The sequence below is a fragment of the Amblyomma maculatum genome, chromosome 1, assembly GCF_055883805.1.
Source record: "Amblyomma maculatum isolate TAMU_Amacu chromosome 1, ASM5588380v1, whole genome shotgun sequence".
Lineage (NCBI taxonomy): Eukaryota > Metazoa > Arthropoda > Arachnida > Ixodida > Ixodidae > Amblyomma > Amblyomma maculatum.
Window position 1 is genome coordinate 136,393,578 of NC_139344.1, and position 22,300 is coordinate 136,415,877.

The following is a 22,300-nucleotide window of genomic DNA, read 5'->3' on the forward strand; positions in this document are numbered from 1 at the left end:
TTAGGACGTTAAGGGCTAGGGTACTTTTCTTTTGCAGGCAGTTTATGTGGGGTACAAATGTAAGTTTTCTGTCAAATGTGACACCTAAAAATTGATGTTCTTGTTTTACTGGCAGTATGGTTTGGTTCAGGTATAGTGTGGGATTGATCTATAAGCCTCATTGTAATGAAAACACAACGGCTACTGTTTTTTGGGGACAAAACTTAAATCCATTGCCGTTTGCCCAAGTAGATAGCTTATTTAGTGTCATTTGTATTTGTCTCTCACAGGTGGATATGTTGAAGGAAGTGCATGCTATTTGTAGGCCATCTACATAAACAGAATACATTATGGACTTGGGGATTACTTTAGCTAATGAGTTCATTTTACTATGAAGAGCGTCGTGCTTAAGATGCACCCCTGTGGTACACCAATCTCTTGTGTAAATGTTATGGACAGAACCGCACCTAAGCGGACTTGGAATGTACGATTAGTCAGGAAATTATTCAGGCAGTTCAGCATCCTGCCACGGATGCCTAGATCTGCTAGGTCGAACAGGATACCAAACCTCTACGTGGTGTCATAGGCCTTCTCCAGGTCGAAGAAGACCCTGATGCGGTGTTGCCTGTGGCTGAACGCCTCCCGAATTGTATTTTGAAGACGGACAAGATGATGAACATGATTTTTTAAAGCCACACTGACGTGCATCCAGAAGTTGTCGGGTTTTGAGAACAAAATTAAGTCGGATGTTTACAATGCTTCTGAAGGATTTAGCAATATAGCTGGTAAGGGGTCTGTAACTGTTAGGATTTGTGGGGGGTTTACCTGGTTTAAGAGAGGGTACTATTATGGCCTTTTTCCACACTTCCGGTACTTTGCCAGTTGTCCAAATTTTGTTAAAGAATTTTAGCTATGCCTCTACGGCAGCCTGCGAGAGATGGGCGAGCATTGCATAGTGCATGCTATCAGGGCCTGGTGCTGTTTTCTTTCCTTAGGTTAACACTCTGTTTAGTTCGTGTATTGTGAAAAGCCGGTTGTATTCTTCATGTAAACCTGCTACAGAAGGAAGCTTGCATTTTTCTGCGATTGTTTTGTGCTTTTGGAATGTGTGCTTGTAGTTAGATGAACTTGATATTTCTGCAAAATGCTCCCCAAAAATATTGGCCTGTTCGTCCAATGACGTCTGTGTGCCGGGTGGTGTCAGCATTGGGATTGTGAATGGGTTTATAATTTCCACTGAATTTCCGGACCTGTTCCCACGTCTTTTTTGAGGGTATTGAGCTGTTAATAGAAGAGACATATTTTTGCCATGTGGTTTTCTCGGTGCTCCTCCGGACATACCGCGCTCTGTCTCCAGCCTTTTTAAAATTACCTAAGTTCTCTGTTGTCGGATATCTATGGATGATGCCCCAAGCTTTGTTTTGTTTGTTTCTTCGCTGTTTTACATTGCTCCATCCACCATACCTTGTTTTTTCTTTGCATGTTCTGATGTTTGGGGCATGGTTAGTAATGCTGCTGATATTATACATCTAGTAAACCTGGAGTATGCGCCATGTGTACCATTGCAGTTTGCAGTTTATACATTTCGGTGTGCGCTCACATTTGTCATCAGTGTGCTTGTTTTCTCTGCAAGTGACACAAGTCAGATTGCCCAGGCGAACCAAGGAGCTGTGTCCAAAGTGCTAGCATTTGAAACACTGCCTGGGGTTCAGAATGTAGGGGTGGACTTCACAATTTAGGTAGGCTGCATGGATGGACTCGGGCAGGATCATACTATTGAAGGTTAGGACTATGTGTTTGGTCTTAATTTCTGCATTATTTCTTCAGATGGTTATTCGAAGGGCTGCTATTACTCCTTGTTCAGCTAGTTCTTCTTTCATTTCCCCATCAGTACTTTGCAACAGCTTGTATTCAGAGATGACCCCCTTTGTTTGGTTCAGGGTGCAGTGCGGAGTTACTTGGACGTTCATTTCACCAAAATTTTGTAAAGAGAGCACTTTTTTACTTTGTTCTTTGGTGTCTACTTCTATGAGGAGACCTCCGATTCTCTGCTTTTTAGCCTTGTAGTTTTTCCCTACACAGTTCTTTAGGGTTTTGGCAATGACGAAAACTGGCAAGTTCGCTACAGGTTCGTCGGTCATTGAGTGGATCAAAAAGAACTTGGGAAACGCTTCTGGCTTCTGTGACACAAGTTTCTTCACATCGGTGCGACCCCTTTTCAGGGGCCGATCATGATTTTACAAGTTTATTTGTCCATATGGCATGTATGGGCTAAGGGTTCCTAATATTGTCACCTCTGGTGCACCCTCATAGACGGAGGAAGGAAGGTCCCGGAGCCTGAGACTTGACCACAGCATCGACCACCACGGTATGGATAACAGCTTCGGTATGGGGGCTAGGGGTCCGTGGTGGCGCCAAGCACCAGCACCTAGTTTACACAAGGTGCCCCTGTGGGGCAAAGACTGTTTACAGTTGACTTTTTTCTCTCATATTTTTGTAATTCTGTCACATGCACTATCCCCATACAGCACCTCTGTGTTTGTGCAACATGCGCATATTTTGTAGATTGCAAAAACATTCATTCAGCACAGCACACAGTGAACATTTGAAATGTGCAAGAATATGGAGCAGAACACTGCACTGTAGAGGCTAGCCTGCTTTGTGCAACTATACCATTATGCCACCCTACAGTAGCACTCAAGAACAGGTGTGCATTATATGTTTGACATTGCTTCACAGAAATGCATATAATTGGTATACGAAGACGATTTCAATGAAGTGCGTTCAGAAAGAAGTTTAATCCTCATTTCCCCCTCTTGCTTCTAAACCTACTTTTCTAACTTCTCTACAAATTAGGTTGTGTTATCAATAAGAACAACTAAGAGAGAGTTAAATCACCAGTCAATCAAAAACGGATTTCTGTAATGAGTACAGCTTATACAGTGGCTTCAGCCTTGTGCACTGAAAAACTAACTTTTAGAGAAGGCAGATGTTTGGGTAGAAATTGCACTTTACAGGGACACCGAGGAGAAAAAGAACGGCTTTCAAATCCAATTTTCTTTGCAATTAACAGTATTTTGCTCCTGGACAAATGTCAATATAGCCAGAAAGAACCAGAGAAGTATTTACTCAGAACTATAATAGGATAGAATTGTCCGATGCAGGGTTCACGCAGAATATTTGGTCTAAAATTCAACGATTCCTATAAAAAATTACAAAAGGACGTTAATCGAGGATACTTTTTTGGATCACGCAGATTACAAATTAATATCGCTAAGCTCTATTTCCCTCTCGAAAACTTACATCTGTGCCTATTCTCTGTCCTTTCGGCAGGATCTGTTAGCCCCAACAAGTACACTGTACTGTTCTTAATATCAGCAGTCTACAAGACTAGTAGCAGACACCCACAGAAATGTTTTTCTTTTGGACAAGCTCGAGCATTCTGCCTTCATTTCAGACGTGCCAGCAGATTTTCTGCTGCTGCATCCGCCCAATCACGTAAAGGCATTCTAGACAATTTATTCACAATAGTTTGCTTGCATAAGAGGGCCAGTTTTTCATTTTACAAGCATGATGGTAAATGCAAGGCAGGCTTGAAGTATTCTTACAGTGTGCTAGTCATTGAATAGTCCTGGCAGGCATTTTTGCTGCAAACATTGCCAGCCAAGATGCTTGGCAGTTAACAGTATAAAAACATGAACTAAGTGTACAAATAAAGTTATACAGTATAAAGTAAATCAGACAAGGCAGTGTGCCTACCTTGTGAGCATCCAGATTAATAACCACATGGATACATCAGCTTGCTTCAAAACTATACTACTGCATCAGCAACACTATTAATGTAGATAACAGCATTCCATCTATGCAACATGCCAGTATTTGGAAAACACTCCAGTGCCTCATTTATCTGTCTAGAACTATACTTTAAATAGGAGAGAAGCTACTCGACCGTAATGACTTTTCTTGCAAGTAACCGCCTAGGACTAAAGCCTACATAACCAAATAAAGCTAGCACACCACAACAGACCTTTCAGCCAGCCAAACATGATCCAAATCAATGCAACAATTGTAGCCACACACTGCTGCAGCATGTGTGTGTACCCACATCAAGCTGTTGCAGAGCATGGTACAATTCAAAAAGTTGCCCCAAGCAGAGGAATAAAAGGATGACACAGCAGGGGGATGAATACGCAAGGGTTTATTCCGCCATGTTATGCCAAAATGCCTGAATTGGAAATCAGGCACTAAATTTAACATTAACATATGGGCTCATTTAAAGATTTTGCCCTGATTAAACTTCTTGCCATTGAAGTCACCATCCCACTTGAGGTATTCATCGACCAGCTTCTTTGTTTCAGGTGTGCCAGGATCTAGCTTCTTCCAGTCATATGACTCGTAGTCAACCTGCCAATCTTCTGAGAGCTTGAAAGCCAGCTCATGTCCCCTCCAAACCCAGATGCCAGAGATGGTACTGTTGTTATCCTCGCCAAATAGTATGACACTAGCAAAAGCGTGCTTACGCATCTTATCCAAGCGCTGGAACATTCCAGAGATGAGGTTGCAGCTCATGAATACCTGGGTCAACTCGTCTGGGTACTTGTACTCGCAGTACCAGATGCTGTAGTGGTCCTTATCAAATTTCTCCCAGAAGTACGGGACTGATACTGTCTCACTCTCATTGGAGTAGCAGCGCTTGAAGTCGTCCATGTTGAACGTTCCCTTGGGGAAAGCATCAAAGGGATCTTTCTTGGGGGGCTCAGCTAACGCTGGTTCCAAGTCGTCGTCGGGTTCTGGTGCCGCCTTAGGCTTGGGCTCCTCTTTCGGCTTGGCTACCTTTTCAGCCTTCTTCGATGCGCCAGCGCCCTTCCCAGCCTTACCTTGGACCTCAGCGTAGAGAGCGGCGTCGAACTGGGCCATTTTTTGACACAATTCAACTTTCCCAAGTACCGCCTGGAACTCGGGCTGGTGGGCAAGGGTTTCAAACCACCGGTTGACATTTGAGTATGGGCCTCGAAAGGCAGGTTCCAAGACGAGCTTGTAAAGGGGCAATAGGGCAGTAAACACTGCAATATCAGCGAGAGTAATGCGCTCACCAACCAGATAGGTCTTTAACAGCAGGTGAGTATTAAGGTATGACAGGATTTTCTTCACGTCTTCCTTCGCGCGCTCCGTGGCTTGCTTGTTGTACTGGATGGCCCCGAGGCAAGGAAACACCCACGTGCAAGCTGGTGGCAGGATCTCGCAGTCAGCGAAAGTGAGAAACTGGATAACTTGCGCTTGTTCCAGAAGGTTCTTGCCACGAAGCTGATCGTTCGAGACGTAAAAGGCAATGGCATTGCTCTCGGTGATCGCTTGACCGTTGGAAGTCTCAAAAGCCGGTACCTTGCCAAGCGGGAATTTTTCCAGGAAAGACTGGGAGTAGTTGGTGTCGCCGAAAACGAAGTCAGGGGCCTCGCAACATACTTTGAGCTTGAATTGGCTGTATTTGGCAGCAATAAGAATTTTGTGGGCACGGAAATTGTCCTTCCACGTGTACAGGGTTCCGGTTGCCATCTTGACCAACGCCGAAAAGGAGGATACACAGGACAATGCGCTCAAAGAAAAGTTTCTTTTACCCCCTAGCGATTGGCATGTGCACTACTTGGGTAAAAATAATCAAGATCGACTGCACAAAGCAGCAAAAAACTTAGCATAAAAATAATTTTTTAAATTTCTACTTTATTATTATTTTTGTGTGTAAGCTACTAAATTGGATTTGCCATAAGTATGCTTCTCTATGGGTTTACAGCCAACGCCCTTTTTGTTCGCATTCAGCAGCAGCATCGACATAAAATCAGTTTGCAACTTGCAAGCACAGCGGCGCGCAACGGTGTGTTTGTGCTAGCGGCAGCGTCGCGCTGTTATGGTCGTAATGTTGCGCTGAAAGACCTGTAGCAGTGTTTATGCAAGAAAAAAGAAAACACGTGAACATCGTAATTGAACTGCAGTATTTGCAAAAGTGCCCTACCTCTGGCTGACAAACATGGCACCAGTAAGTGGTCACGATTGCTCCTAGTGATGATGTCGTTTACTTTTTTGTAGTTTCAGTTTTGGGCTCGGAAGTTTTGTGTCGTACTACATATAACATGTTTTGGTATGCAGCGACTGTTTATTTGCCATACAGTATGATTCAGACCACTTTGTTGCATCATTTACCTTGTCATTTCTGTTTTACCACAGAATGTCTTCAAAGTATTTTCTGTATAAAAGAAGTCAGAATTCATCCCTAAAGCATGTAGCACGTGCACAAAATATGCATGAAGTGTGTATGTAAAACAATTGAGCATGTGGTTCTGGGATAGGTCTATGTCCAAGGCGCAGTAATCGTTGGAAATTTTCCAGAAACTAAGCTGTCAGGCAAGGAAAACTAGTGTAAACAAAATGAGAAAGTTATTGGCAAGATCTTACATTATCAGTTGCACAGAGGTGCTGAAGATAATTGGCCTTCCTTTGTGTACAGGTAAAGGTGCTGTCAAAAGTGAACGGAAGGCAATATTAGCGAAAAGATTAATTTCATTGCCCTCATTACATGCATCCATGAAAAGATATATGCTAACTATACAATGCACCTATCAATCCCGACCATCATATTTTGGATTCAACGAAATTTTTTTTTTTTTTTGACAGCGTTGCCTTCCATTCGCATTAGACGGTACCTCCATATTTAATATCTCTTGCGGTGGTTCCACTGATAGTTGGGTCTCGACTTCATCTCGGCACTAGTTGGGCCAGCTAAAATAGCTCAGTACTGCTACTGTTTTTATGCAAAACAAGTTTGGCACTGTCTGCACAGAGTCTGTAGAAAATGCTGCAAACTGTGTTGGCCTACATGTGCAGTTTTTCGGAGTGACATGCTGCCATTTTCTGCCTCTTTTAAGTGAAGATTGCAGAATTTCTTCACTTTGGACTGCACTCGCGTAACTGTAAATGGGCTCATGGAGGGTTGCCCCACTTGACCAAGTTTGATAGCGTCTATCGGTCACTCTTCTGTCCACTGTGCTCTTTCTATGTGACCACATTGTGTGATGCCACTAACATGTAAAGAATGCTAAATCTATTGGCTGCACTTATATTTCTTGTGTAACTGAGAAGCAACATTGATACAGGGCTTTGTTCATTCAGTGTTTGGTCAAGAAGAGGCTACAAGCATACCTATGTGTTCCCATAGTATAGTCACTGAATGATCAACATACTGTCAGTGCAGGTCATAATTTTTATTGCCGATAGCGAAACAATTCAGGCTTAACACTCTACAGTGGCAGAGTGCTTGACACGTGTCATGCATGTTGCACACAGCTCTCGGCAATCCAGCTGCTGCTTTTTCCCTGACTGCTACTTCACCCCTTGGTGATGCAATGATGCTCAGATGGTTTCTTGTACTTACAAGAGGATGATGCTGACATGTTTAGGCGCTCACAGAGGTGATAATGCCCGCTTGTCATGTGTGACACAAAGGTAGTTCGTAGCATTTAAAAGTAAGTGCGAGGTGATCTTGGTGTCAGAGTGCCATACTGTGGTCTATATTATTGTGAAAATGAGCTTTGGAAACTACTGGCTACTGCTATATGTCATTCGACCATCCATGTGAGCTTTATTCTACAATTATGCACTATTCCTCTACAACTTATATGGATGTTTTTGTTTAGCTAGTTGGAAACTAATGTAGAACAAGTAAAAATACTAACACAAGAAGATGCTCAGACGACAACAGAACAAGTGCTCTACTTACTAATATTCAAGGATCGGAATGCCCGAATTACAAGACGAGAGTTTAGTTGAACATTTTACTGGTGTTTTTGTTGTTTTATTTTTGCTTATTCTTCTTGTGATTGTGAGAATTTACCTACTCACTTAAAATTGTGCTTCGTATGACAGTCTGAGGTAGCTCATCATAGTCACAGTAGCCTTTTGTTTAGGTCAGAGGGCCTTATTTTGAAGTGCATGTGAAGGAAGCCAAGGGTGCTTGGAACCAGCATGGAGTAATGTTTTTTTTTATGTGTTGGATTTATCAATAGGTTGCTAATTGAGTGATAATTTTTGATGTTAAGAAAGTAAAAGAAAACCACACGCCATCGGTGGGGTATAGTCCCATGACCTTTGCATGTTGCATAAGGTGCTCAACAAACTGGACTGTGGCAATGGCTGTCTCACTCAGGTAGCTCAACCTTTAGCGTGTTCACCAGCGACATCCTTGACCATATCAGCCTATGTAGACATCCTGTAATAGTATCACTACTATTATGCGGGGCATGATTGCACAGTGAGGGCAGCAGCTGTGCGATCAAGTTTAGTGTGGCACCTGTGGTATTACAGGGCATTCTGCATCTGCCAATATGATTGAGGTTGGCACTGAGGAGCATTCTCATGGTTAGGCTACACACAAAATAAATACACTCAAAATTTGATGGTTGGACAACCACCATTTTAGATTGGTTGGCGGAGCACCATATGCGACACATGATAGGGGCTCAGAACTCAGTGGCATATGGTTGTCTCTTTGCCTTTCGCTCTTGCTAGGCTATGTAGCATACAAAGAGGCCTGCTGCATTGGATTAGTTACCAGCGCACTCGACTACTGAGCCGGAGGGCCCATGTCAAGTTCTGGCTGCGGCGATCCCATTTTGTCAGAGGCAAAACGCAGAAGGAATTGATGAAGATGAAATGCAGAAGGAATCCATATGTTGTGCAATGTCAGCGCTCATTAAGAGCCCCAAGTGGTCTGAACTAATCCAGAGCCCTCCACTATGTATCCCTCATAACCCTGTGTTGCTTCGAGTTTACGGTGAGGAGCAAGACTAGGAACAATGAGGGGCTCGTTATTACTTTTGTATACCATGACATGATATACATGTCATAACGAGCCCTTCATTTTCCCTACCATGTAACAAGCGCCTCATCTCTGACAGTCTTGATGCCATTAGTAGCATAAGAGTGTTCTTGCGCGGCTGCTACACTCGCTTTTCGACCACGTTCCAGGTGGCACTACGGGACATTCAACACCTGTATTACGGTACATTCAAGATTTGTTTCTGTGGTCGAGGGTGGTGCTAATCAACATTGTCAGTGCTAGGCTACACACAACATAAATATACTCAAGAGTAAAACGTTGTACAGTAGCTGCCATAGCTCAATACAGTAAACTCTCAGTTGAATGAGTGTCAATTAAAAAAATATTTCAGAATAACAAACTTTCAAAAATTCCCCAGCAATTTTTCTATGCATTCTATGCAAAAGTGTTTCACTCCAACAAATTTTGGTATAGTGAAATTTCAGGTGGCCCGAATCCGGCCTTTCCCCTTTCTACATTGGAGTAGATTGGATTCCAGAGAAAGACTCCTCCTGCACCACTACTGTATCGTTGGTTCCCCTTTGTACAGTGAAAGTGGGCAATGGGAACAGTGCGACGAGGTGATCTGCTCCGGGATGTAGGCAGAGGTCTTTCACCAGCTAAATGTCAGCAGCTGTACTTTGTTTGAAGACTTTGTGACAGTGTACTCATTACCTGTGCCGAACAAACAGATCTGGAACTTCTGTCCTTGGAAGAACAGTGCATTGAAGAGGCAATGGCAGATCTATATCGCTAAATCTTTAACTCAAACAGAGGCTCTAGGATGACTTGGAAAGATGCGAGATTCTGTATCTTAGCAACAAGTTGTGCCAGAGGTAGTGCACATAAACAGACTCTTGGGACATCTTTCTGACTTCTTAAAATGAAAATAATTTCTTTCTCAAAATGAGTAAGGTGCCAAATTACTCTGCAGCCTCAGTGTTTGTTAAAAAACCCAGGCATTTTAAATTTCTTGAGCCCTTCATTACGTTGTCCCTCACTGCATGAGTCACTTTGAGACATCAAACCCATAAACCACACCAATCAAACTGGTCTTCATATGTAAGTCATTGCAAGCCCTCTTGTTCTCCCTTCTTTGGTAGCAATATGTTTCCTGCTTGTTCCGTATTTCAGCATAGATCTGTGTTTATTCACTAAAATAAACTGTGTTCTTCACATGAGCCTTTTAAAAATTAAAAATGAGCTAAATCAGGTCCTAGTAATAACTTTATATGCAATTTATGTTTCTTTGTTATGCTGTCTGGCACTTTTCTTAGCTGCGTGGTTATGCATTACTAATTTTTTTTACACATTTTTACTCTGATAGTGTGGTGAGGGTTTATCTGATAACACCTTCTTGAGGTGGTGTGTAAAACTGCTAGCACTGTTCATAATTTTAGCACTGTCAATCCACCTTCATGTTTGATGTGTGGTATGAACTGCTTCAACTGTAGTTTTATTAGGGAAAGGGTCTGCCTGCTCTTGAAATAATGAAGTGGCTAACATTGATACAAAAGCTGCGTCAATTTTGAGCGCTCTACAACCTACGCATGGCACAGACAACACAGTTCTTGCCCAAGTCAATTACAGCTTGTGGAAGCCTACAAAATGTGCCTTGCCTTTCTTTCGTATCCTTGTAAGGTGCCGAGATATACAGCATTGATATGGCCACTAGATAGTCTAGTGTGAGGCGTATGGATGTCCGGACAGATGAAAGTACAGGTGAAAATATAACTCTTAATTCGAGCATTAGCGTCCTGCGAGCCTGGAGCCACTCTACCGACTGCCATGCAAGCAGTGCGAGCCAGCCGACCTCGCTCGGAAAATACGAGTCCCAATTACACAAACAAAAAGGTGCTAGCGGGATACTTTTCTTCGACAGCAGAGGAATATATATCATACCGTGGCTCGACATGTGGAGCTGGAAGCTGTCGTTTGTGCTTACGGGGTCCAAGCTACGCGGCGCGTGCACGTGCATAAGATCAGAGCGCAACGGGTTTCTGGCTAGGCATGCTCGCTTGTAAAAGTTATGGCAGTCCTCACATTAGAAAATCATCATTTCTAACTCAAATTTTCTTTTTGCCCTTTGCTAGGGAATCTGGGCTCACAAGTTGTCTTCAGTGGCTGCTGCTCACCGCATGCTTTCTCCTTCCTTCGTGACTTCTTTCTTTTTCCAATAGTAGGCCAAAGACTGATCCCTTTTAGTAGCAAAAAATATAAGTAATCAATCGTTCAGTTTTTGCTGTCACTTAAAGGAGTTACAGCACGAGAAAGGAGTATGGATGCTATGTTGTTAATGTTTTCTACAGCGTGAGCCATTCATTATACAAAGTGCACCTGCCGCATGACCCAGAAAAAAGGACAGCTGATTTAGCGTGCTAATGCCAAATTTGAATTAGGTGCACTAGCACTTCAGTTTTAGGTTGCACATGCTCATTAGCATACATTTGTAATCTACTAGTTTATGTGAAAGACCACAGAGCACAGATACAGAGACCTGCTTTAATCAAGTTGTATAAACATGCCTTTGTGGTCTAAAGGCAGCGTGTGTAACTAGGAATCGAAGAGTCCCGGAAAGCTGGTTTCTGACCTCTCCTTCGATCTCAAGGGCAAAGCCAAGTTGTAGTGCCTTCCAAATTGGCCATGTCTTGTGGTCAAGTGATGTCACACAACCTGACGACCACCGAGTGCATGGCCATGTCACCTGCCAACCACCACCTTTCAGAGACATGCCCATGATTTTTTGCTCACAATAGCGATGCCAAATTCTCTGGAGAACGGGGCCTTTTTAATGCTGTCATGGTTAAAACATTTTTGTGTGCTGTGGCTAATGTGAAAGAATGCTGCTGCAAAAGCTGTTAAGATACTGCTTTCATAGCAGTTCTGCCTTTCATTAATGCTTTTCTTGGAACATTGTTCTTTTTGCTATGCAGGTTAGGTCACCAAGGCTGCCCTTTAGGCTCGTAGATCTCTGCCGCTACAGCCAGTATGGTATTCTCAGTACCTCGCAGCTTGCAAATGCTGGGCAAGATGTTAAGAAAATGACCCCTGGCCCCTTGGACCTGCCCAGTGAAGCCCGTGTGGTCATCTGCGGTGGTGGTGTTGTAGGTTGCTCGGTAGCATACCATTTGGCTCGAGACCATGGCCTCACTGACGTTGTTGTCCTTGAAAAAGGGGTGTAAGTACTTTTTCCATCTACTGGAAATTGTTTTGTGATAGTTTTGTACTTGAAAACAAACTTATCTACAAAAAGTTTAAGTAATAGTAATCAACTTGAAATTAAGTTTTGTAACAGTTTTATACATGAAAACAAAAACTCATCTACAAAACTTTTGTCTAAATACTGTAATAGTGCATTTTTATTGCTTGTCTCAACCACATGTGTTATTTGTTCTTTACCTCTCTCAATATGAAACTTCTATCCTTAACAAGAGGGGAGTTATTCGAACAAGGTTATTTCATTTACAGCACTTATTTTACCAGTGTTTATGGATATGAATTGTCACTTTAGTTGCACAAACTGATGGTATTATGCGAGTTTCACCTGGATGTGAACATTGACAGTATAAACATTTGCTCAATGCATCATTGTGTATTATGGCTGTTTTTCCTTGGTCCAGAGCTGTTATCAGTTTCATGCAGTATATAAGCTTTACATTAATTTAGTTAAATTCAGACATTGTTCTTGAGTACAAAAAGCAATGTTGCAATATAGTTTTTCTTATTTGAAGATTTGGCAAATGGGATTTCAAAGCATGTGCTGATAAATTCATATCAATTTTGTCATTGTGAAATTAATTGGGACCTTAAACATTCAGATGCGAAACCGCAACACACAGTTGCCTTTTGTATTTTTCCTGCATTAAATTGCAGCCGAGGTTGGATGGAGGTGAAGCGAAAAATGGGGCGGGGCCCATGTGCTGTCGAATGCTGTTTTATTGCACATTATCCCCAGGTGTCCGAAGTTACTCCAGAGACATTCGCTATGGCACCAGTTAATCTGCATGTTCTTTCCTCTGTTCAAATTTCACTTCTCTCCGGACTAACCTGGACTACTATAATTACAGAATGCAGAATTTATTTGCAGCTATACACAAATGGTGGTGCAGCTTCTCTGTGTCAGCACTTGGAAGCGCCCGTCACATTCCTAGAAACCCACTTGCTGGCCTGGCTGGGGGTGGTTGCGGGAAGATAGGGTGTCGTTTTGGGAGCAGTGCTTTTCTTCGGTCTATATTGTTATTCTTCCGCTGGCTGTCTGTGTGGCACCAGCCCATAGACCTCCTCACCAGTTGGAACCACTCAGAAGGAGGAGGCGTCTGCCAGGTCCGCTCCGTTTGCATTCACGCACACAAACGAAAGTATGTACACCCAATGGCAGTCATTTTGCCCGCTCGCTCTGCCCGCAGTTCGGGCAGCGTAACCATACACTTAACAGCACCTCTTTGTCTTTTTCTTCTTCTACTCTTTCCTTCATCTTTTCCCTCATGGTGCTGCTGAAGTTTCCACAGTGAAGTGCGAACGGGGACTACGTGGCTTTCTCAGGCGCAGGCGATGCAGGCCTTGAGTCTAATTAGACATGTTGCTTCCAAAACTCGTGGCGCCTACCTTCCATGTGGCACAACATTTGGGGAGGGAAGTTTTGCTACTGTGTCTCACTCATTAAGTGCAGTTCTAGCACGTAACCAGGACTTACTGGGATTGTCTCAAAGGCATCAATCGAGAATCAATGCGGGCTGTCACTTGCCTTTTGCATATCATCCTAATCGCAGTACCCCGAGAGAATACGTAGCTAAGCACACTAGATGAGCTGGTGCAGCAACGGCATTGGGCTCACAGACTTGAGGCCAGTCCTTTGCACTCAGTGCGAGCTCTCCTGCCTTATGTTTCATCGCTCACTATACTGTTGATGCCATTGTCAGTTCCTCCTTCCTGGAATTTGTCCAGTTGAGCAGCAACAAATGTGCTGATATTTGTCGACTAGCATGTCATGTGGCACCATCCCTTTGCAAGTGAATCATGGAACGAGATGCCCACCTGCGTTGTGGTTCAGTTATTATCTGTGTAAGCGCAGACGTCTAGGGTCGAGGAATAACAAGAGCAGTTTACTGTCCCTGCTAGCATGCATTCAATAAGACGTCCAGATTTCAATCCACGGGACCTCCTTCTAGGCATTTGTTGCAGCCCAGAAGGGCTCAAGGCTTTGCAGATTCTGCAATCTGCCTGGTGGCCCTACCCTCGTCAATTCATTGGCTCCTGATTATAGTCATCATCATCATCATCAGCCTGATTATACCCACTGCAGGGCGAAGGCCTCTCCCATATCTCTCCACTTAACCCGGTTCTGTGCTAGCTGCATCCACTTGACCCCTGCGAACTTCTTAACCTCATCCGCCCACCTAACTTTCTGCCGCCCCCTGCTACGCTTTCCTTCCCTTGGAATCCAGTTTGTTACCCTCAGCGACCATCGGTTATCCTCTCTTCGCACTACATGTCCTGCCCATGTCCATTTCTTCTTCTTAATTTCCACTAGAATGTCGTTAACTTGAGTTATTTCTCTGACCCACTCTGCACGCTTTCTATCTCTTAATGTTACCCCTACCATTTTTCGTTCCATAGCCCTCTGGGTTGTCCTCAACTTAAGTAGAACTCTCTTGGTTAGCCTCCACGTTTCAGCCCCATAGGTGAGTACAGGCAAGATGCAACTGTTGTATACTTTCCTCTTGAGCGATACCGGTAAGCTGCTAGTCATAATCTGCGAGTGCTTGCCAAATGCGCTCCATCCCAATCTTATTCTTCTTGTTATTTCCTTTTCATGGTCCGGATCTGCGGTTACTACCTGTCCTAAGTAGATATATTCGCCTACTACTTCCAGTATTTCGCTACCTAATGTAAACTCCTGTTCCTTCCCGAGGCTATTGAACATTACCTTAGTCTTCTGCATATTGATTTTCAAGCCTATCTTTCTACTTTTCCTGTCTAGGTCATCAATCATTATTTGCAGTTCATCTCCCGAGTTGCTTAGCAAGGCAATGTCATCAGCAAATCGCAGATTACTGAGGTATTCTCCATCTAGCCTTATCCCTAACTGCTCCCATTCCAAGTCTCTGAATACTTCCTCTAAACAAGCTGTAAATAGTACTGGGGAGATTGTGTCTCCTTGCCTAACACCTTTCTTTATGGGAATTTTGTTACTTTCTTTATGCAGAACTATGGTTGCTGTGCAGCCACTATATATATCTTCCAGCACTTTCACGTACGGCTCGTTTACCCCCTGATTTCGCAATGCCTGCATCACCGCCGAGGTTTCAACTGAGTCAAATGCTTTTTCGTAATCAATGAATGCTATGTATAAGGGCTGGTTATATTCCGCGCATTTTTCTATCACCTGATTGATGGTATGGATATGATCGATAGTAGAGTACCGTTTCCGAAACCCTGCTTGATCCTTTGCTTGATTGCAGTCTAAGGTTGTCCTGATTCTATTAGCGATTACCTTAGTAAATACCTTATACGTAACAGACAGTAAGCTGATTGGTCTGTAATTTTTAAGGTCCTTAGAGTCCCCTTTCTTGTGAATGAGGATAATGTTTGCATTCTTCCATGCTTCCGGTACCGTCGATGACACCAGGCACTGCGTATACAGGGTGGCCAGTTTTTCTAGCACGATATCCCCCCCGTCCTTCAGCAAATCTGTAGTTATCTGATCCTCTCCAGCTGATTTCCCCCTTTTCATAGTTCCTAGTGCTTTCTTGACCTCGTCCTTCGTCACTGGTGGAACGTCTGACTGTTTTTCCCTGACGCCAATCTCATTACGGTCCTGACTACTTTGGCTACTGTAGAGATCTGTATAGAACTCCTCGGCTACTTTGACTATCTTGTCCATATTAGTGATGACGTTGCCCGCCTTGTCCCTTATCGCATACATCTGGTTTTTGCCTATGCCCAATTTCTTCTTTACCGCTTTAAGGCTTCCCCCATTCTTTACAGCATGCTCAATTTTCTCCATGTTATACTTCCTTATATCGGCCACCTTGCGCTTATTGATTAGCTTTGATATCTCGGCCAATTCGATCTGGTCTGTTGGATTGGAAGCTTTCATACTCTGCCGTTTCTTAATCAAATCTTTCGTCTCCTTAGACAGCTTACCGGTATCCTCTCTAACTATCCTACCGCCTACTTCTACCGCGCACTCAGTAATGATTTCTCTGAAATTATTGTTCCTTGCCTCTAGGGTAATGTCGCCATCCTCAGTTAGAGCTGAATACCTATTCTGTAGCGAGATCCTGAACTCTTCTGCCCTCCCCCTCACCGCTAATTCGTTGATGGGTTTCTTTCTTACTAATCTATTGCGTTCCTTCTTCAGATTTAGGCTAATTCGGGACCTCACCATCCTGTGGTCACTACATCGAACTTTCCCGATTACCTCTACATCCTGCACAATGGCGGGGGTTGAACACATTATGAAGTCGATTTCATTTTTAGTCTCTCCGTTAGGACTTTTCCATGTCCATTTTCGGTTCTTCCGTTTGCTGAAGAAGGTATTCATGATTCGTAAGTTATTGCGCTCTGCAAACTCAACTAGTAACTCCCCCCTGCTATTCCTAGAACCAATGCCATAGTCACCTACTGCCTTGCCTGATTATAGTACCCTTCTTTTAACAAGAAAGGAGAACATCCGGCATTACATACATATTCTTGTCCCTTTGTGTGTAGTAATTCTTTCAAATGGGAGTGCTGTCACTCGGAAGTTATCTCAATTTCAACATCTATATCCCTTTCCCAGGTTCCCTGTCTGCTATTCCCAAAAGACGGAGGCAGATGTTCACTGCGTGTTGTGGGTTTTCTTGGCACTGAAGCAGACGAGAATGTGGCACCTGGCAGCGCAGTGGCTCTCCCATTGAATAACTCGTCCTCATACACTGCTTGAAAGCAGGGACCACATAATCATTCCCTTGTCAACCTCATTAAATCAGCAAACCTTTCTTCATTCTTCCTTTTTTGTTTCCACCACAACCCCTTTTACCCTGATGCGATAGACGATGCTAATAAGAACGATAGGCAGATGGTTTAACTTAGCTTAGCTTCCTTGTGTCATGTCACTGGCATTCTTCGTCGGTCTCACTGGGAAACTTTGCACAAGCTTGTGTGTTCTTACTCTGTGTCAGACAATTCAAACTAGGCCTGGTTAGACTGTATGCGTACCCGAGAAAGGAGGCATAACCTGTTCAGAAACTCATAGGCTTTGCTGTGACATGGGTTTGTCCGAGACACCTATCAGTTGGGCAGGAAAACCAGGCTTTCGTAGATCCGACTCGCACGTGAGACACTGTCATCATCTTCATGGGCCACTTGGCAGCCTGGTGTTAAAATATGGCCACACATTCAAAATTAATACCATCCATTCCAGTTCTTTAGTGCAACTTTGCCAGGGGAGACGGAGAGGATGAAAGTGATAACGTCCAAAGCACAGTGTGAAAGACTGCCACTTTAGCATGTGAGGAAATCTGCTATCGAGATAGTGCAGTGGCTTAACACAGTGGCCAGCGAAGCTTATCTGTTTGCCTTTGCTTGGGTTTGAAACCTGCTGGCAGAAAAAAAAGATTTGCTTCTGTTGGCACTTGCAGAGGTCAAAGGTCAAATTGGCTTGAGGGCCACACACATGCACTTTTACGAGGATGTAGATAACAGTGTTCTTATACTAGCTTGAGGGCCACGCACATGCACTTTTACGAGGATGTAGATAACAGTGTTCCTGTACTAGACACTGTTACAGTTACTGAGCCCTTTCAATTCCTCAAAACCATTTCTTTTTTTACAGGCTGGAGATGCATTGCATGCAGCATTTATTAGTTTCTTGCATGATTTTTTTCTTGCCTTTACACTCTAGAGTTTATCGATCAGTTTGTTAAGGGCTGTTGATGTTTAAAAGCTTTTTATTAATAGTTTGTTCTGATCATTCTTTTCTCATAGTTGCTTAGAATTTTGATGTAATTCTTTGCTTCTTATGTAATGAAAAAACTTTAATCACTGTTCTGTCAAAATTACTGAACGGGCAGCATCGTGCCAGAAAAAAATGAAGAAAAGAAAAGAAAACACTTGGAGACTGGTAATGTTCCAAACTGTTTTGGTTTGTTTAGGTTGGTTTTAAAGCAGTGCCATAAGCTTATAACTTTTTTAATTGTGCTGATTGTGCTATTGAAGGTTTTCTTCTTTTAACCTGAATGGCGGCTGCTATGTAATTTTATATATTGTAATGCATTTCATCAGTGTTTGTCTGTAATATATTGTAGGAAGAAGTAAAGCATGTCTCCTCATTAAGTACTATTATTCCTTGAGTAATATCGTTAATACAGCTGTGCTCCACTGAGAATTATGTATGAGTTTTATTTAGGAAGAGAATAACAGGGAAATGAGTCATTGCACGAAGGAAGTTTACCACATTGCTTCTTCTGGCTTTGTGCAGGAGGGGGCGAGAAATAGCAACTGTAACTGTCACATTAATGTCTTGAAATTGCCTGTTAAAAATGTGTCTTGCAGCAGCAGCTGTTCCTGAGGTAACTGGTGTCACCATTGTAGTAGGTCATAATTGAAAGCTCCCACATTCAGCTGCTGGTCAACAAGGATGTTCTCCAAGTGCACTGGGTGGAATGGGCACACTTCAAGATTGCGCTGGTTGTGGTCGTGCAGTGTCTGTCAGCATGAACCAACTGAGCCTTGAAGCCATTGTTGCCATATGGTAGGATGGGGAGCACGGTGCATTTATCATTGTCGGTTTTTTTATCCTAAAAGGGGAGAACACTCATGGTTTCATGTAACCTTGCTGGGTCAAAGAGGGGAAATTGCCCATGAGGTTGTTATCCTCCTCGCCTGCCCTTAGATCAACCTCCTTCATTAGTTTCCTCACGTTTGCTTTGCGTGTTTGTGATGGTAAATATTTTTTCAACAAAATGCTATTGTATAATTTTGTAGCAACTGCTGTATAGGCGATGCGCAAAACGCCGACAACGCCGCCTGTCGCCAAAGCCGCAAAGCGTAGGCGGGCTCGGTCGGGCGCTGCTCATGTCAACGTCTATGCGTGCGCATCGTGTTTTCGTCTTCGGTCGCGGTTTAACGGATATAACGCCGCTGTCAACATTTAGCAATGTACGGAAAGAATTGCTGCGCTGTTGGTTTTTCGAACACACATAAAACCTTTCCTGGAACACGTTCCTATAAGTATTCAGTTATGTTTCACGAGAACGACGGCGGCCGTGAATCGCGGCGTTCGACGCAGAAAGCAAGCAATCGCACCGAATGACATTTGTTCAGGTTAATGTCATTTTTTCTACGCGCTGCTACACGACCAAAGCTAATGCCATTTCCAAATTATGGTAACTGAGATTTATATGCAAATGTTGGTGCGCCTTCAATATATATGTTGCTTAGATGACTGTGCTGTAAACGAAAGCCCCCTTTCAATTGACATTCATGTCGTGCTTCCCTTGTAAACAACCTGTTGATTAGGACTACCAATTACGAAGTTAGCGGCAGTGTTGGCGGTGTTTGTTTACGAAAGGGCACGGAAGGTGCGCACGTCTGCGCTTGACTGCGAAACGAGTTTCAACAACTTACACTTTGCGCACTAAAGCAAGTGTCACGAGCAATACGTAAAATAGGCAGTATCTAGTGTACTGTCCGACGGCGCTTTATAGAACCTTCGACTGTCGCCCTACGCCGAGGCATACTACAGCCCCGTTGACTCCCGTACGTTTTCGCCTCATCGTTCGCTCGGCTTATTAAAGCCCGTCGAAAAATGCCAGAGCTTGGCCTCATCAAAAGAGCATACGGCAAATTCGTAACACTTGCCACATCAGATACCGTGAGCTTACTGTAACGACGCGACCCGCGAGAGCGGTTGACGACGGCGCTCTGGCCGTGTGCTGGGCCCTAGTCGTCGCCTAAACGGTTTCGCATCAGTGCTGTAGCTGGAAGCGCTTTGGGAATGGTAAACTTCATAATCATAAAACTACCTTAGAATCAGCTCAATTGTCTCACACATTTTCTTACAGTAAACGGTATGTGTAACTTCGGCGACATCTTAGCAACGGAGCTAGAGAACGAAATCGGATGAGCTGCATTACACCTGCGGCAGCTGCTAATGTGAGCAGAAATTTAGCTTTCCAAAATCTCGTTACATAACAGCGATCCTCAGTAAAGATAATTTGTTTTAGATTCCTTCATCAAATTAAGTGCGTATTATTTAAGATTAACAGAGCGTGCTTTTCTGAAGGTGGCGAAAGAAATGCGCCGTGTCGGCGACTCGGCGGACCACGGCAGCAGGAGCGACCTGTTCCGCCCGCGCTGAGTGCGGTGGCTACAGGTTGGCTGGCAGCTATGGGTGCCAGTTCTTTTTTACGATGCTATGCGGCATATTTCACATCGATGACTAGCTGCAAAATTTTAGGAGCGAATTAGTATTTAATGCAGGTGGCACTTTTGTAATTTATTTTGGGTGTATCTTCTCACCGAGTCTCGTGTGTAGAGATAACATATTTCCTCGTTGATCGCATTCGGATGAGCAAACTCATTCGGTACCTAATGTCATTTTCATCAGATGTCATATTTTCTCGTGTAGCAGCAAACAATTATCATTATGAACGAATGTCATTTGATGGAAATGGCATTAAATTTTCCGTGTGGCAGGGCTGAGTGATAACTATGTTTTCGGTGTTTTCTGCTTGTCATTGCACCTTTCGTGTGTTATCTGGCAAGATTACGAAAACATAACATGTCGCTGCACTTGCTATCCAGACTAAGGGCTCTAGAACTGGTTATAAAGCGCACTGTAATTCTGCAGTTTGGCGCGATGGTATTACGAATGAAATGAAGATGATACTAAAATAATAGCATATAAAATTTAACTCTAATATGCCTTTGACTAACGCGTGATGCAGGTTTTCAGATAAGTCCTCTGCTGATATCTCACTCCCCCTTGAAAGTATCTACCCGCTCTGCCCTTTCGACGACGGACGGGAAATCCATGCTGGACAGGCCATGATAAAGCACGACCATGAAAAATCTGAACTCTTGGTACAGGAGCCCAATATGCGCTATTTTTCTGATGCTCAGAATGCTGGTTTGCAGGCTCGCTGGCTTTTTCTGCGGTCGCACCGGTACGAAACCGCTCGCAGTTTTGACGATGCTGCCTAGTTTACTGTAGCGATATATTGCATGTGAACGAGGCAAACGTGTATTATTAGGCAAAGAAAGAACATTGTTTCATAGGTCAAGGAATGAACGATTTGGCGTGGCGATGTAATGAAAGCGAGGAACTAAAAATGAGCTCCACTTCGTACGCAACCTTGTTGACTCTCGTCTTCAGCAGACACTTGATGCATATGGAGGCGATGTAGTCCCAGACGGCCGTGATATCGAACACGTGTACACCATTATACAGTGCGATCCCCTTGCGCACGCTATCACGGCGGAAGAGCCCGCGAGACGCGCACAAACGGCTAATCGCACGCGCGCACCACGGCCCCGCTTGCCGCATGGGGCCCGCCTCGGGTTCCGACGGCCGCCGCTACGCGGCTTTCAGTGGCGCTCCTATAGGCGCTGCGCATGGCGTATAGGGTACTTTCTCTGGGGAGAACAGTTTCACCATTACAGTATAGTTTTTATTATTGTTTTTGGTTGTTTTAGGATTGGAGGTGGCTCAACAAAGCATGGTGCTGGACTCCTTGGGCAGTTGAAGGCTACCACAATAGAATGCAGAGTTTCAAAGTACAGTATCCAACTCTACAAAGACTTTGAAAGCAAGGGCTTCAGTACAGGTAAACACCGCAAACAAGATTTTTGTTGTGAGTTAGAATGGTGTTTTAACGAGTTATTACATAGGAATGGGACATTTCATGCTCTGGAAATGTATCTTAATGATCTCAAACTTTGTTGTAAGCATGGAGTGATTATGCAGTTTATTATTATGAGCGTGCTTAGCATCTTGTCGCTGCGAACATCTTCAGTGGTTCTAGGCTGATGAAGGGAAAAATGGGCTATGAGCCGTAATTCTAGAACCTTTGTTTTCTAGTGCCAGCATTAAAGTGACCAGTCACCATAAACAGGCTTTCCTTTCAGAGTTTACCCCTAATCGCCGCGAGATCGACCTAGAGGTGGCGCCACCGTCACTCCGGTAGTGTGGATCGGCAGCCGGCGGCGCTCGCAGATACGCATGCTGCGTAGGTCTGCTTCCGAGTTTACGGCGGGTTTGTTGGCGATGAAACGTGCCTTCTGCAGTGTTTCTGCAATATTGCAGAAAAAATTCCAAGGATTTCGCCAATGCAGCAGAAGAGCGCATTTTAGGAAAACAAAGCACGCAACCACCAGTCTTCTAGATTTACTTTGCACATTTCTTGCGCTGTACCGTGCTCACGAGCCTAATGCTTGGGCCTGCCTAATGACAGCTTTGTTTTTCTTATT

At 43.8% G+C, this 22,300-nt stretch overlaps 2 protein-coding genes across 2 annotated transcripts in view; one reads left to right on the plus strand and one right to left on the minus strand.

The window, feature by feature from the left end:
• Positions 1 to 4,162: 4,162 nt before the first annotated feature.
• LOC146204009 (elongation factor 1-gamma-like) lies at positions 4,163 to 5,575 on the minus strand. The gene has a single exon (XM_084589055.1). The coding sequence runs from the start codon at positions 5,530 to 5,532 to the stop codon at positions 4,249 to 4,251; it is 1,284 nt and encodes a 427-aa protein (XP_084445181.1). The 5' UTR covers positions 5,533 to 5,575; the 3' UTR covers positions 4,163 to 4,248.
• Positions 5,576 to 5,834: 259 nt separating this feature from the next.
• Positions 5,835 to 22,300, plus strand: part of LOC146204010 (pyruvate dehydrogenase phosphatase regulatory subunit, mitochondrial) — a 104,215-nt gene continuing 87,749 nt past the window's right edge. Inside the window, exons 1-3 of the mRNA XM_084589059.1 lie at positions 5,835 to 6,010; positions 11,779 to 12,023; positions 21,527 to 21,657. Coding sequence (XP_084445185.1) covers positions 6,002 to 6,010; positions 11,779 to 12,023; positions 21,527 to 21,657 — 385 coding nt within the window. The 5' untranslated portion in view covers positions 5,835 to 6,001. The remainder of the gene's footprint in view (positions 6,011 to 11,778; positions 12,024 to 21,526; positions 21,658 to 22,300) is intronic.

Bases quoted from the DNA above. Each gene is read 5' to 3' on its own strand.
- LOC146204009 (XM_084589055.1), bottom strand. From the start codon at position 5,532: ATGGCAACCGGAACCCTGTACACGTGGAAGGACAATTTCCGTGCCCAC.